Source organism: Helicoverpa armigera, chromosome 25 (genome assembly GCF_030705265.1).
Source record: "Helicoverpa armigera isolate CAAS_96S chromosome 25, ASM3070526v1, whole genome shotgun sequence".
NCBI classification, from domain to species: Eukaryota; Metazoa; Arthropoda; class Insecta; order Lepidoptera; family Noctuidae; genus Helicoverpa; species Helicoverpa armigera.
This window is the reverse complement of record NC_087144.1, coordinates 7,934,944-7,952,112: the sequence shown is the minus strand read 5'-3', so window position 1 is coordinate 7,952,112 and position 17,169 is coordinate 7,934,944. Positions and strand designations below refer to the sequence as shown.

Genomic DNA, 17,169 nt, shown 5'->3' with positions numbered 1-17,169 from the left:
CTTCTTTCCTTACCCGCAATAACCTTTTCCACCCTTTACAATCTGGTTTTCGTCCCGGTCACAGCACTGTAACAGCACTGTTGAAGGTTACTGACGACATCCGTCTTGCGATGGAAAATAAATCCCTGACGTTACTGGTTCTCCTTGACTTCAGCAGTGCATTTAATTCTGTCGATTTCGACATTCTTCTTGGTATCCTTAAATCTATTAATATTTCTTCTTCCACGTTAAGTTGGTTTGACTCCTATCTTAAAGGCCGTACGCAGTGTGTCCGGCTTAATAACTTATCCTCCAATTGGTGCAACCTTTCTGCGGGTGTACCTCAAGGTGGCGTTCTCTCTCCTTTCTCTGTTTTCATTGACTCTGTCACTAAGGTCATTTCTTCAAACTTCCATCTCTATGCGGACGACTTGCAACTCTACAGACATTTTCCTTTATGCGATGCGGAATCTACCGTTGCCGCTATGAATCATGACCTGAATATGATTGAGGTCTGGGCGCAGTCCTTTGGGCTACAGATCAATCCCAAGAAGTCTCAGGCCATGATCATTGGCGGCAGAAACTTGCGGGGCAGGCTTGATGTTGCGTCTTTGCCTCCTCTTTGTTTAGGTGGGGTTCAACTGAGCTATGCAGAAACGGCAAAAAATTTGGGTGTCATCATGGACTCACATTTATCATGGTCTGCGCAGGTCAATGAAGTCAGTCGCAAGGTGCACTTCACCTTTCACACTCTGAAATGCCTCCAGTACTTTTTGCCCTTGAAAACCAAAATCTCTCTTGCTCAGACTCTCATTCAACCCATCATTGACTACGCCGATGCCTGTTATTTGGATGCCACAGAGGAGCTCTTAAATAAGCTTGAGCGGTTGCAAAATTTATGTATTCGTTTTGTTTTCAATCTAAAGAAATATGATCATGTTTCTCATTTTCGCAAGGAACTCAAGTGGCTCCCTATTCGTCTTCGCAGGAACTCGCGCATTTTGTGTCTCCTTTTCAATATCCTTTTTAATCCCAAAACTCCTTCCTATCTGCGAGAACGCTTTTCATTTGTTCGCTCGCCTGATGCGCTCTGTAGAACGCATCTCAAATCTCTCCTTAAGATCCCCTCCCATTCCACTGACTTTTATTCCTTCTCCTTCACAGTAAACGCAGTACGGTTGTGGAATTCGCTGCCGCCTGAATTAAGGAACTGTCAAACTGTTGCTACTTTTAAACAGAAGCTCAAAAGTTACTATTTGTCCTCCTCTTCTTCATAGAGTCATTTTATAAAATATGTATTTTTGTATGTATGTATTATCTTTTGCTTTATATATGTATATATGTGTATAATTTATATATCTTTACTATGTCCTTTTACACAGTCTATCTACCTACTTCTCTTCATTCTAACTCTCCTACTACGGGTCTGCTGGAAGAGATTTCGATTTAGAAATAAGCAGTACCTTTGTACTATTTCTATTCTATGTCTATTTCTTTTATATGTTCACTGTGTACATAAATTGTTAAATAAATAAATAAATAAATAAATATGTATGTATGTATGTTTGTTCATGAGTAAGCTTGTTTGATTCTAAAGAGTTTCTTGTTGATTCTTTTTTATAGGTAGGAAGGAAGGTACTTATAAAGTCTGCGACAGTTTTTGCTAATTAGTGTAAGTACTGGACAAATAGATATTGACATTTAATTACTCGCATGAGCTCTAGGAACTATTAATAAATAAAGGTCTCGTTAATTTATCGGTATTAATAAATAAAAGTAAATAGTAGCAAGCATTGCTACTATGAAGATGCCACTAAGACTCCACAATAGTGAAAATATGCGAAAGGCATCAAAAAATATTCAGAGTTCAAAGCTATTTGTTTGGAACTACAATAGTAAACCGTATTGTCATCTTAAATTTCTGACCTCCATTTCAAAATACTGCTTTGTTGCAATTGCTACTTACTATTATACCTAATTCATTAACTTTAAGTAGGAGAGTATTGGGGCATCTGGATCAAATGATGATCCAGATACCCCAATACTCTCTTTTCAAAATGAGTACTGTATTCAGAATTTTCTATTCAAAACGAGACTTCTATTCAAAAACCTTTATTCAAAGTAAGACCTCTATTCACTGAATTAAATAAGTATCGTATCCAGAATTCTCTTTTCAAAATGAGACTTCTATTCAAAAACCTTTATTCAAAGTAAGACCTCTATTCACTGAATTAAATAAGTATCGTATCCAGAATTCTCTTTTCAAAATGAGACTTCTATTCAAAAACCTTTATTCAAAGTAAGACCTCTATTCACTAAACTAAATAAGTACTGTATTCAGAATTCTCTATTCAGAATGAGACTTCTATTCAAAAACCTTTATTTAAAGTAAGACAACTATCTTAGTTACTTAGAGACCCATCTATAGTAAAAAGGTGGTCCCTCAATACTTACCTTGTCTTTTAGGTAACTTCAATTTAATATGTTTCCTGAATTGCATTCCCGTATATAATTATATCACGTTTATATATTGTACGTTATTTATGTTGCAACTGCTTACAAACAGCATTTATTTAGACAAATCGAATGAGCGGTTCATACTAACAGACAAGAGCTGTTCTATGTCTTTGGAAAGCAAATAACATTATTTGATGTTAAAATCATAGGTGTTCCGGAAATAAAACTAGAAACTAATGTAAGATGATGATTTATTTATGTTAATAGAGTTCTTAAATAAAGACTTTATTTTCTACACACCACTTATTTAAACAAAATACATTTCTTAAAGCACATATATTGTTATGATGTAAACAACATACAATATCTGGAGAAGTTGAATAAGTGTTATACAATGTTTCTAAACTAGGACATTTTTTACTCTCTAAATTATGTACATTATCTATTTCTAAGATATCTTTTAACCATACCACTTTTTCACTACCTTTAGTATACACAGATTTATTTTTAAAAAAATTACCGAAATTAGCTTTATAGTTAAAATATGGTACGAAGCCCTCGTTCCAGTTTATTCCTTTGTTTTTTTCTATCCAAGCTATTCGCGATCGTTCTTTTTTAGACAAAGTATAAAACGGTTGAGGTGGTTTTATCAATAAAACCTGAATGCGTCCTTTGCACATTATTGCTATTTCTTTTGGAATAAAATTGTTTCCTTCAGTTTTAAACCCTTGGACGTCAACGATAACATTCATGATAGTTTTCTCACAATATTACTTAAAGGTCTGTATTCGTAAAGTCGATCGTTTATAATTAAACAATAGGCAGATGTATTATCTGGAATATCTTCAGAACATTCAACTTCTATTCTCACGTCAACTGGTCCCGTTTTAAGTGAATCGTTCTGTCTTGAGCAATCAATCACAAAAACTGGAGCTATTTCTTTGAATTGATTTAAGCTCAGCAACGGATCAACGCCTAAGTTGTAGTAAGACTGACGAAAATTAGTAAACATCTCATATAATATACTATATTTGCCTTCATGAAATTTCAGATTAAGAGAGTCATACGGATAGTATTGCGAGTTTAGAAACAATTTAATATTGCTTACATTGCAATGATCAAATAAGGCAGAGCTTCTATTTTTGTTTGCTTTTCGGTTCGTTTGCAAACCAAATATCACAAACCTGGGTTTCTCTAGCTGGGAAGTAGTCTTAACTGACCATGAATGTTTCGTTGTTCGTGGCAGCAATGGATATTCATACAAATCCCAATTTCTAAATGCTATCTGTATGGAACGATCTCTCTCTAGGCTCTTGAGCAATAATAATTTATTACGATCTGAAACTTTAATATGCGGCACACGCCACTGTATTTTCTGTATGTCGATTTCTACGTTATCATTTTTTTCTGTAAGCACACAGCATAATGCGGAGCTACTTCGTTGTAATATAAGTTCATGTTTACAATTGATAATAATTTTGTCATAGTCTTCTGCAAATCCCAGTATTCTATTTAATGGTACAATAGCACTAAAATATCCATTTTCTAGTTTTGTACCATTTAAGTTCCATCCCCAAACTGCAGCAGCTTTACTTTCACCTTCATTCATTGAGACATATGATTTTAAGGTTGTTGTAATACCAGCATTTTTAATACGATCGATTTCAACACCATTCAATTCGTACCTAATATCTTGAAACAAATATGACATGGGGTTGTTTATAAAAACAACATCCTTTTTAACTATTTTTCCTGCAGGATCTTTACTAGATACACTTGCATACCCTTCTATATAAATGGAACTTCCTGATGGTAATAAGTACAAATCTTGTTGGTGAATGGGTATTCTGATTTCATCATTTTCTTTAAAACTGGTAGTATATGGATTGTAGCTATGGATCTCATAGCTCTCAATAGAGTTGTCATGTTGTGGTAAATCCATTATTTGCAGCATTTTTTAATTTAATTTTAATCCAATATCTCGTAGAAATTGTTTATTTTCTTTGTAATCTTTTTATTTTTATCGTTTTGAGACGTCTCTCTTCTTTGAAGATAGGAAGGGAAATATTACATTTTCCTCTCACATTAGTTGTTTTATAGAAGACCAACATTTTATTCTAAATTTACAAAGAGATTAGGTATCTTAAATAATTCAAATAACACGACTAGTGCTTGTCATCACTTACATCCTTAGAATGCGAAGATGATTAAAGAAATAAGTATTTTATAATTAGTGTGAGTTACAAGGGTATAAATAATTTTGTAATATAGAATAATAAAAGACCTTTAATTAGGTTACGATATTTTATTACTTTTCCAAAATGATTTCAGAAATTTTAGACACAAGTGTCCACAATTGTACAAGTGATCACGCTGTATGTTTTCATAATTATACTGAATATTTTTCTTTCCTATGTACTTCATAAATTCTTTAGGAGGTTTTAAGTTACCATAACTGTCGAAATATTCTATGTAGTCATTTATTTTGCCATAGGCTACCCAATGAGTACCGGTGTTTTAGAAGAGTCAAGATTGATCACTCCGCATTCTATTGATGAAACTTTATCCGGTAATTTATCTCTCATAAATACACCTCGGAAGAATGGAATATTATTTGAATGCTTAATTATATCAATATTGGTTAAAGCTCTATTGGGTAGCCGAGAGTTTAGTTTTTTCTTTGTGACATAAATCCCTAAACCATCTTTGTAAGGTTTGAGGTGTAACCCTCTTCCAATCAATAACGTTTCCATTTCCTTGTTGTGTCGTTCCGATTCGGCTAATTGTTTCTTGGCTATTTTATATGCATTAATAGCTTTTACAATCCCAGCAGCACCTCCTGCCAAACTGCCTGCAGCAGATAATCCAGCAAATATCGGTACTAACGGAAGAAATCCACCAGTTTTTGGTACTGGAATTATCCTGGGTAATTTTATCGGAAAATCGGATGCAAAGTCTTTAGCTGCTGTGTAAGCTAATTCCATCAATGCTTTCTTACATGAAGGTTTAATTTTTTATATGCTTTTAGTATGAGAAACAACTTTTTTAAGAGTTTTCTTAAAACCAGCTCCTGATCTTGTTTGACTGGTGAGTTTATTTGAGGTTGTTTGCTTACTTTTGTTTGCTATGTCACTTCGTCTTATTTTCATTGTTATTTCTTTAATTTTCTCCAAAGAAATAGCAATGCAATTTAATTTTATTCGAAACAAATACAGGACTTAGTTGTTTAAAGAGCAAATCCGTAATGAATAGTAATCATATATGTATTTCCTTAAATACAGTTTAGAATTATTTATTTTTTTCACTTAAGTATACTTATAATACATTTGTTTTATCGATCCAGCTGTTTTCACTAGGAGGAAGTCCGAGCCATTTAACATATACCTGGTTTCCTTTTCGTTTTAAAACCTTTTCAACTAAGTATACATCAGGATGGTTGGTTTTCTGAAGTTCTTGTGGATAAAAAGCTCCTAGTATAGGACGACATCTTGCATCTTCTAACAAATAAGTCCTTGGATTCGTTTCTTGTATTTTTTTAATCTTGAATATTTCTGTGGACCAGTTTGGGTAATATCCTTTATCAAAACATCCTTTGTATTTACTTATTCTAACAAAGTCACCGATGTTAAATTTCCTACCCGTTGTTTTCTTCCTACATTCTGCTAGGTGAATGTATCTCCGCAATATGTTCCTTTTATTGATATGGTTTACAGAAGCTGGTGATTGTCCAATAGTTCTATGAGTAGCGTTATTGTACTCATTTACTTTTTTGTCGAGTGTTCCATTATACCAATTATAATTTCCGTTAAGACTAAATTCTTTGTATAGTTTATTCTTCAAAGTTCTTATTAATCTTTCAACGATTGAGGCTTTTTTAGTGGAATATGTAGAATAATGGTTGATTTTATACTTTCTCACAATATTTTGAATTTATCATTATAAAATTCTTTTCCTAGATCTGTTTGCAAATTTTTTGGAACACGTCCTTTAGCTAATAGAGCTTTAAACTCTTCTGATACCTGTTGCTTATTCTTTCGTTTCAGAGGAATTGCCCAAGCGTATTTTGAAAAGGTGTCAATGATTACCAGTATATATTTATAACCACTATTCACTTTCGAAATTGCTTGCATATCCATCAAATCAGCTTGCCAAAGATCATCAATATCTTTAAGTATGACCTGCCTTCTCGGAAAGTTAATTCTTGCACATTTATGAATTTCATTTATGACGTCTACTTTGCTCATAATGCTTGTTTAATTTTCCTGCTATTTCTTTTAACTCAATACTTTTTCAACATTTCTTATCCTATAGTCTAAATTTAAAATTAGTTTCTTCAATTCTTCAATTTTTTTAAAAGCACCATCAACTTTTAAAATAAATTGCTCTTCAGTAATAATTTTATTTCTACTAGATTCCTCAATAGTGTTTTCAATTCGCTCAATATTTACGCTACTATCAGCTCTGACTGATGTTTGTTCTGTGTGAATATAATTAACATGTACATGTTCATTCATCTTCCGTAAAAGTAAGTAACTGAGAATATTTCAAAGCTTATTATTCTTTTATAATACCAGCCTCTTTTAACTCTTCTACTATGGATAGAATTTCATTGTCATGATTTGTATGACCAGCATGTTTTGAAGAAATCAGGAGTTTCAATCTTTCAATTAATTCATTAGGGTCATCCCAATAAACATAATCTGTATTGCTTTTATATTTTTAAGGTTGGTAAGTTGCCACCACTTTTTGGTTGCATTACCTGCTCTTCTACTTGAACATCATTTTGTTGTGAAAATAAAGGTTTGATAATTTGACGATATTTCAAACTTTTGTCTCCTTTTATTTGACCATTTGAGTGAAAGTCTCGTTTGTGTGCATGTGTATTATGAAGCATATCTTTGTAGACAATTTTATCTACTTCAGTTACCAAACTTAGGTTGGGTTTATTGCGTAGCAAAAGTTCTTTTAAACCTGGTGTTAATTCATAATGCTTATTGTTTATAGTGACTATATTTGTTTTTTGTGAATCATTGACGTTATTTGAAAGAGAAAGTGTTACCTTAGAATTTCCCATCATAAGATTTTTGTTTTCACTACGTATCCCAAATGGTACATTTATGTTATTCTCATAAATTTCCATCATATCTTCTTTGTTCAGTGAAATTAGTGAATCGGTGGACTTTTTTACATGATTTCTTGATAGAGTGTCTTTATATTCAGAATGTGCACTATGGTCTGTTTTATAAATTCTTTAAAACTTTCATAATCTAGAGATGAGCTGAGTTTTCCAAATGTATTGTTTTCATCTTTAGAAATGTCAAATATCTTTATATCTTTATCATTCACTTTAACTAAAGTTTCCAAGGGATCGGTTATTGGTTTAAACGCCTTTTTAAATTTTAAATTAGCGTTATCTTCTTCATCTTGTAATATTTTTATTTTATTTTTTATAGTATCTGCTGATTTTATTAATTGTTCCTTAATATTAATATCCATCGTTTGATTTTCAATCATACGCAACTGTTATTTACAGCTATTGGAAGTCGATTGATATGTTTTTCCATTGCGCGGGTATATATGCATATTCTAAAGGCATATAAATGTATCGAAGCCTTGTCTGTATCTTCCTTTATTAAGAGCGCAATCTTTATTTATTAATAAAAAATCAAACCGATCCTGCCATATCATAGAGCAAAGTTTTTTAAATTTTAACCACTCCATATCCGTATTTACATGCTCATTGTAAATATGTTTTAAATTTTCTCGTCCTGTCTGAAGATAATTATAAGATTAACGTTGTCTCGTATTAGTTGTTTAGGTATTTTGGAATAGGTTTGTGATAAATAAAACAATCTATGTGTTTATGCCTTCCCATTGCAAAATAATTACGAATGTTAACTTGTTTTCACATGCAACGTCATCAAAAATCATTAATGAGTTAGCTAAAGCATTATTGGGATGTATTATTTCTTTATTATCATTGAAGACCGAGAATTTAGCACTAGGAACATTCTTCATAACTTGTTTTAGAAAACAATACTTTGGCTGGAAAGCTGTCTTAGAGTATAAATATATATGCTTGAATTTCAAACCGTTTTCATGCAATATTAAATTGAGCATTACATTCGTTTTCCCGCAGTTAGATGGACCACATATTATACATCTGATTGTATTAGGCAAAAGTGCACTGTGTTTTATTTTGTGTGATTGATTTTCTAACTTTATATTACTAATTTCTAAAGTCTGGGGTTGCTTGATGAACTTCATTGTGAAAAGTGAGGCAAAATAACGTTACTAGTCTATTTATATGTTTACAGGTTATCAACAAATAAAAATCAACAAAGAGTAAGTAGCATACGTATATTTTACTTATAATTAAAGTACAGTTATTATAAAATACAATATTAGTATTTAATACATTATACTAAAACTATTAATACACAATACTAAAACTATAATACATTAACTAAAATAGAGTTTTATAGTGACCCCAAGGTAATGTCTCAATTTGATTTGGGAGTATGTATCGTTTATCATCGTTTTTGTTCATCACCACTTTGTTCACTTCTTGTGTGTATAATACATGCTTGATTGACCTAATCATATTCATTTTACATGATTTACTCTCATTATGAAATAATGCCTTATTGTAATGCGATATATCTAGTCTATTTGTAACTGATTTTGAAATACCTTTTGCTTTTTATTTGTACTTTGGAAGATAGCAAACAGTAAAGTTTCGCTCTTAAGCCAGTGAATTCAGTGATCACGTCACCACCTAGTTCATCTTTAAAGAGTCCAGGAACTTTTTCATTTATTCGTGGTATTAAATAAGGATTATCTAAATGAAAATTACTTGTGTCAAAATCTTTTAAATTATTTTTATATCACTGTAAATATCTTTTGTATATATTAAATAGAGTAGACTGTCAGTGTCTGTGTAACAAAGTCTTATATTATTCATGTATTTCTTTTTCATATTATAATGATACTGATAAAGATGTAATTTAGCATATTCTAAAACACTGAAGCCTATATAAATTGGTCTGTCTAAAAAAATTTTCTCGGGTTTTAGCTGAACTGCTACTAAATTTTCTGAAAATACAGATACAGATTTAAAATTAGGTTTACAAATTAGCTTTTCAGCACCATGTTGCTTATTTGTAATATTATCTACATCAACCCATTTTGTCGCTAATTTAATATCTACTTGTTTTCGTTTATTTTCAATCGTTTTACCGAAAATAGAATTATTTAAAAGCTTGAAAAAATCTTTCTCGAATGTAGTTGTGGATGCTTGACGCAGGCTAGTGTTTAAATCAATATATTTTTAAATATTCTTCTTGTCTAAATGTTAGAATACGGTGGATTTTTCTTAAAACAAGTCCGTTTTTCAAACATTCCTGTAAATGAGTGTAATGAATTACATAATTAAATTTATCATATAAATTAGCTATAAGTTTAGCTGTCTTTCCCCCTGGTGGTATAAACTTTTCAGGAGCAAAAGGTAAATCACTATGAAAATCATGTACGTGCTCGGGATATTCGAGATCTACTTCTAATATAAAACCATATTGACTTTCATCCGATATACTCATTACATCAAAGCAATTAACTTCCTTCTGATTTAGAAAACGAAACTCTGTAATTGGGAACTTTTAGTCATTGCGTAACCATACAGATTATTGCAATCGAGATATATCAAATAACTAGAAGGTTCTAGATCATTAAATTCTGGCAAATATTTATTGTTAGCCTTCGCATGACGTAATGAGCACTGTGCTAGACCACCGCGTATGCCCTTCTCTAGCATTTGATACATTTCTAAGTCATCTATTAAATCAAGCTCAACCTGTGTATAGAGCAGCATAGCATCCCAGCTTAAACTAGGTGCAGTTACGTAGTAGGCAGGATCTAATTTATAATATTTTAAACTTATATTTCTGAAATTTTCAAATATATCGCACAATAATAAAACATCACATTTCAGGTATAGATCAGTATACTCGCCAATAGTTGTTATTTTAAATGCATCCCATACAGTTTTTGCATGCTTATATTCTTCATCGGTAATATGCTCCATTTTCAATGTGTTATAAAAGAATTCTTTCGGAGGAAGTTTTGTTTCTTCATACTTTTCCAAGTATTCATGTAATCATAAGGATAAATACCTTTAGTTTTGAGCAAATATATTAAATTATCATTTCTCATTTCCGTTGATAAATGCAAAAAATCTTTATCTGTCAAACTTTTGCTTAGTGCATCTAAACTTGAGCTTAGAAACTGAAACGAATCAATAAATTTAATTTGTACAGGACGGTTACTATTATCATGATCTATGTATTTAGTAATGGTTAAATATTTTCTTTAGTTTTGGGTATTATTTTAATATGACCTTTATGTTTTGCTAATTCTTTTATAAAGATGGGAATCATAATTCGATAAATTATGAAAAATTACAGGTATAAATGGACATACTCTAAACATTAGATTACATTGAGTATGTGCAGGTCCTCTATACTTTCCTGTCACATGATCGTGGTCACGCACTTTATCGTCGAGTAACAAGCGATCACAAATATGACAAGTACTTGCATTGTTATATTGGGTTTGTTCTTTTAGTTAAAGGTATCATTTGTTTTTAATTAATAATATATCATTTATTTTCTTCACATCTTCTATTAATCTAGTGATAAATACCTCCACACAATCTAGACCTCTATATGTTACATATCTATTTTGGCGGGGATCATGTGAACAACATATGTAATATGCAAAACATGAAGGTTGGTGTTTTTAAATTATGTGTGTTTTCAGATTTCTTTTCGAAACAATTTACCAATAGACTTTCAAAGTCTGCGTAAATTACATAGTTGATTTTTTGTTTTCGTTCATAATTCTTGAAACCCAGTTTACTATTTTTATCAGGTAAAATTGATAAAGTTTTAGAACAGATATGAGATCTATACTTAGTTTCACAGCTATAAAATTGTAAACATGACTCACACAGAAAAAAATTACCTTTATGATTTGTTACTTGTCCTCGTACTAAACGTGCCAGGTCTTTGATAAGACAGTAATGACTCATTCCTTTTCTTTCTAAATATAACAAATTTACATGTATAGATCTTCTTTTGTTTGTTAAATATAGAGGGCCGGTTACTGTTTCGCTCTTATTTTCTACTCCATAGACATTGATACTTATATTATTGTTGGTCTCAAATAATTTTATGTCTTCATATGAAACAGGGAAAGACATCCCTTCAATATTAAATATAGAACTGTAATGTGGATACGAATTAGTCCTGCATACATTCTTCTTAACGGGATATAATGAAGCTACTACACTCCATAAAAAGCAGCAATTGTCATTATTTTGAATATTAATACAACTTTTCGAGTTTTAAGTTTTTGGTAATTCAAGGTAAGTACCACCTCTCATAGGACAATATTTATTAACATTGATTTCAAGATGGCTCACTGATTTAAAAGACCATCCAGATTCTTTGTGTTCGAATTCTGACATTTTGCATTTTAAAAGTTCAATAGCATTCGAATAGAAGTCACTTAAAATCGTGTTATTACAAATAACTTTATATTTCGTATTAAACGACTTAAGTTGTTGCTCACTTGTTTTTGGTAACACAAAGTGGGCAAACAACTCGAAGTTAATCTTGACACAAGTATTCTTCAATAAAGACATATGTATAAGTTTCAGGACATCGTTCGTATTCTCACACAAGAATGCTTCGGGTGTACAGTATTCAACACCTTGTGCAGGGTTTAAACGATATGTTATGATTCTGTTTTTGAAAGCACTTGCAATTACAAAGATATTGTTAAAATGGCTTTGAACTAAACTATTTGACTTATGTACATTAGTTCTTAAATGATATTTCAATTCAGTTTTCGGTAATTCAATCTGACATTTTTTGCATATTATTAATTCATTGTTAGGATCATGGATATCAATTTCTTTTTCTATTAATTCATTACTAGGATTATGGATATCAATATCTTTTTCTATTAATTCATTATTAGGTTCATTGATATCAATTCCGGATTCTTTTTCAATCTTCCGCGAGGAAGATACTCGAGGTGCTGTAAAATAAAACAATAATAGATCTAAATGTATTTTTTATACGTGAATAAATTGTAATTACAAACTAAGTAATTGAGTAAATACTGATTGATTACATTATTGACATGAAAGCATTTCAAGTCAGTCATCATTTAAAATAAACAGCAATAAAAGAAATATAAGATTACATGTACCTATTACATTTATAAGTATTTTTAAAGTTTTTTGTAAATAGAAAAAAAAAAATCGTAAATATAAAGAAACGTTAATAGTAACTGCTTACAAACTCTAAAGGACAGTTCTTAAACTCCCGCCTGGTCTCGTCAATAAAGTCTTTAAGCCGAGCCCATGCTGGCGTATTATTTTCAGTGCGATTTTTTATTGAAATAATTGAATGACGCCACCGATTTATAGGTGCGACATGTTCTATCGTTTTCACATCATAAATTTTAATTCTATGTAGTAAGGGCCCTGTTTTAACTCATCGGTTTGCCGGCTTAAGCCGTTTGCAACCCTACGTGTGAAATAGGAGTATAAGGGAGTTATTTTTATTACCCTTTAAATTACTTGCTGCTATCTCTTCACGATCATCGTCGCTGTCACTACCAAATAAGTCATGGCTCGTGGTCTTCATATCGCTTCTCTGGGGCTTCATAACAGGACTGATGGGATGAACAGTAGGCGACATCGTCTTGAGCTTCTTCTTCTTACTGTCCGGATGCGATGATTTGCTGGCGCTTCTCTTAGCAGCATCGCCGGAGCGTGAAGATGAAGACGCTGATGACGAATCCTTCACGTGTTTCACCCGTGTCTGTTGTTCCTCATATTCGTCTTCGGAGGGAAAGAGGTGATCAGCAGAAGTTGGTCCCGACCTGAACAAAAATACAGATAAAATAATTAGAATCAATAAAATAAAAAAGGATTAGGTACCCAGATACCATAGTCACAGGTAAATAGTTCGAATATAATAATCGAAAAGGTGAATAGTTCGAATGAAGAAATAGATTACATTGTGATTGTATTGAATCTATACAAACATTTTATTCTGTTCATTCATTAGAATCATTCAATATTATTATTTTTTATATAATAAAAATAACAGATTAATAGATAATTATATCAGGACATGTAATGAATGAATAGATGAGTATTATAATAACAGGATATACAGGTAGGTACTTACATTCTTGAGGATTTGATTGAATAGGTTAACACTTTTGATAAAATTAAACTTGCACGCTGATTTAGTTCAGGAGTGATTTGTGTTGTTATTCGGGAGCCGTTTATATAGGCCTAAAAATCACGTCATTCTAACCAAATATGTAAAAATGCACGCTTGCAAAAATAAAACTAGTTGTCACACGTGGTTTTACCCGCGTCCCGATGGATTTAATTCCCGTACCAGGACAAAATATAGCCTATGTTCAACGCATTTAGTGTAGCTACCTAATAGTGAAAGAATTCGGTTTGATCGTTTCGGAGCCTATTCGCGGCAAACAAAAAAATAAACAAACAAACAATCAAATCTTGCCTCTTTATAATATTAGTAGAGAAATGCTGAGACTGCAGATGCTGCCATATAAAGATTATTTGCGATGGTGCATACGAGCGTTTAAATTGTAGCGTTTTCGGTAGCTCAGTCAGGCAGACAATCGTTTGTAAATCGCATATTATGTAGATGTTCTACCAATTGTAGAAACGATGTATAGCAACTTCTACCCACGATCGACGCAAAACAAGCAGTTTATAAACTTTTTCCATGCATAGGTAGGAAATATGTTTATCAGCAGAAACGCTGCGGTTTGCACGCTCGCGTACATTATTTCAACTTCTTACACGTGGAGTACCCAAATAAGAACTTGAATCTCACGTTTCTATAGTATATTTAAAAACAATGTATAATTATGTATTTAATTTTATAATTTTGAACCTTAATGACAAGAAAAAACAAAATGCGAGTAAGTATAAAACCAGAATAAAATCCTGGAGAAATCACATTCCCGTTGAATATCTCGTTCTACAATGTCGGTAAGTCAGCCTTTTCTAAATAATCAAACATTATTTTTATTTTTGATACTTTTTATTCAAATAATATCTACATAATAATTCTACTTAACCATTGTATACTTACGAATAGAAACAGTTGATATTTAAAATAATAATTTTAATTATGTATTGTTTCAGAACTCCAGTGATATTTTCATCAATGATTCATCATGCTCCCAAATACCGGCAGCGCAACAACTACGTCAAAATGTTTTGAACTACCTAGAGAGGGAAAGACCGTTCCGGTATGATGAAATAAGATCGAGTCCATCGTACTCTCCGATTCCAGCAGCATCAAGAGAAAGACCCTTTCAATTCGAAGAAAGACCGAGCAGCAGCGGCCCTGAAAGAGTTCCTAATAGTAAAAAACGAGGGACCAAAACTTTGTATTCGTACATTAAAAAGCCTGCAAAGGGTTTACAATCGAAAGTAATACGGATCCAAATCTATGATGCAGAAGATTTAAAAAGTTCTAAATTATGTGAGTGTAGGGCTAATGTATGCGCTCAGCATATTGTTGAAAATGTGTTTAACGATGATATATACAAGTGCGCAAAAGATATGATAAGTAAAATTCAAAAGAAACTGTAAATAATTCATAAATAAACAATATTACTGATGTCTGTCTTTTAATTACCAGATTAACCTATTATTAAACAAGCATTGCTCACTTATGTACCTACTTACCTACCTACTCAACTGTATATAAATTAATTACCTATTCGTTTTATCAAACATAATTCCTATTGTTTGATGTATAGGTACCTATTTGAGTATATATCTGCTCATATCTTATGAACTTAAGCCTGATTGAATCATATTCAATAGTAGCAATTTTTATATGAATAAACATACATTGGTATAGTTACGGAGGCCTATGATGGGTAGAATCAGAATGGAATGCGCTCAGTTTCCTTTACGGGAATATGTAAACATTCTAACGCACCTAGCAACGCTCGCCAGTTGGATCATTTATAATTATTGTCAACCATTAATCATTATTAGGTAAATGCTTTTATTAAATGCTATATTGTGTTTTGCTCTCCAAAGACATAGAACAGCTCTTGTCTGTTAGTATGAACCGCTCATTCGATTTGTTTAAATAAATGCTGTTTGTAAGCAGTTGCAACATAAATAACGTACAATATATAAACGTGATATAATTATATACGGGAATGCAATTCAGGAAACATATTAAATTGAAGTTACCTAAAAGACAAGGTAAGTATTGAGGGACCACCTTTTTACTATAGATGGGTCTCTAAGTAACTAAGATAGTTGTCTTACTTTAAATAAAGGTTTTTGAATAGAAGTCTCATTTTGAAAAGAGAATTCTGGATACGATACTTATTTAATTCAGTGAATAGAGGTCTTACTTTGAATAAAGGTTTTTGAATAGAAGTCTCATTTTGAAAAGAGAATTCTGGATACGATATTTATTTAATTCAGTGAATAGAGGTCTTACTTTGAATAAAGGTTTTTGAATAGAAGTCTCATATTGAAAAGAGAATTCTGAATACAGTACTCATTTTGAAAAGAGAGTATTGGGGTATCTGGATCATCATTTGATCCAGATGCCCCAATACTCTCCTACTACTTTAATAGCTCTAAAAAGCGCTCCTGAAAAGTTTCTGGTTGCCCTTTCATAATAATAGGATCTAATATCTAATTTAGCAAGAGATTTAATAATGTAAACTACCAAAAGAGCTCAAAACTCCTAAAAACCCACAAATTATCACCTACCTCCTACCTACCACATCAATACATCACCCAAGCCTTTATTAGCCTGTTAGCACAGCACAGGCCAAGCTATGCGATAGCTATAAATATCCGCTTCAGCCGCAACACGCAACACCCTGTTTGAACAAGCCGGTCATGGTTGTTAGCCTATATTAATTTATTCACCATTTGAAATATGGAGTTTGGGTTATGGGAAATAGATTTTGGGGTAGAAGAAAATCACTTTTAGTTTAATAATAAATCATCATCTGCCTAGCCTTTTTTCGACTATGTTGGGGTCGGCTTCCAGTCTAACCGGATTCAGCTGAGTACCAGTGCTTTACAAGGAGCGACTGCTTAGTAACAAATCAACCATACAAAAAACCGGCTCAGTGCAAGTCGGATTCGCGCACGAAAGGTTCCGTACCAGAGCAAAAATGAGCAAAAAAATCACGTTTGTTGTATGGGAGCCCCCCAAAATATTTATTTAATTCTAGTTTTTAGCTATTTGATGTTATAGCGGCAACAATAATACATCATCAGTGAAAATTTACTTTTTGGGTACGAAACCCCAAGAAGTACCTAAAACCTAAAATGATTTTAACTTTTTTAAATCTTATCAGTCGGCATACCTGAAATATTAATTAATGCTTTAGTTCACACAATCTTCCGTCCGCGGTTTTACCTGCCTCTCGAGGAAACTTAACCCAAAACTTAGATAAAACTATCACTTATTGCTGTGCCAAATATCTTAAGCTGTTAGCTATATCTTAATAATATCTTAATCTAATATCTAATATCTTAAGCTAGGATAAACAGACAGGATTACGAACGCATTAAGGGTAATTTAGAGGAAGTCTGGCGAAATTCATAAGTATTTTAACGCC

General features: G+C 32.1%; 2 protein-coding genes and 1 long non-coding RNA gene across 3 annotated transcripts in view; 1 reads left to right on the top strand and 2 right to left on the bottom strand.

Annotated features, from left to right (window-relative positions):
• Neto (Neuropilin and tolloid-like) overlaps positions 1-17,169 on the bottom strand; it is a 191,477-nt gene that overhangs the window by 120,027 nt on the left and 54,281 nt on the right. The window lies entirely within an intron of this gene.
• On the top strand, positions 8,353-15,182 carry LOC135118739 (uncharacterized). The gene is made up of 2 exons (XR_010277755.1): positions 8,353-8,781; positions 14,702-15,182. It is a non-coding gene; the product is annotated as an uncharacterized LOC135118739 (long non-coding RNA).
• LOC126055057 (uncharacterized) lies at positions 11,840-13,850 on the bottom strand. Its single transcript, XM_049842639.2, has 3 exons — positions 13,701-13,850; positions 13,073-13,389; positions 11,840-12,537 (listed from the first exon to the last, which is right to left on the bottom strand). Coding segments are annotated over exons 1-3 (1,017 nt in total). The 5' UTR covers positions 13,703-13,850.

What these genes read in the sequence shown, in the direction of transcription:
- LOC126055057 (XM_049842639.2), bottom strand. An exon ending in AGCAGCAAGTAATTTAAAGG is followed by an intron (nt 12,538 to 13,072) that starts GTAATAAAAATA and finishes TTTATTTTACAG; the next exon opens with CACCTCGAGTATCTTCCTCG.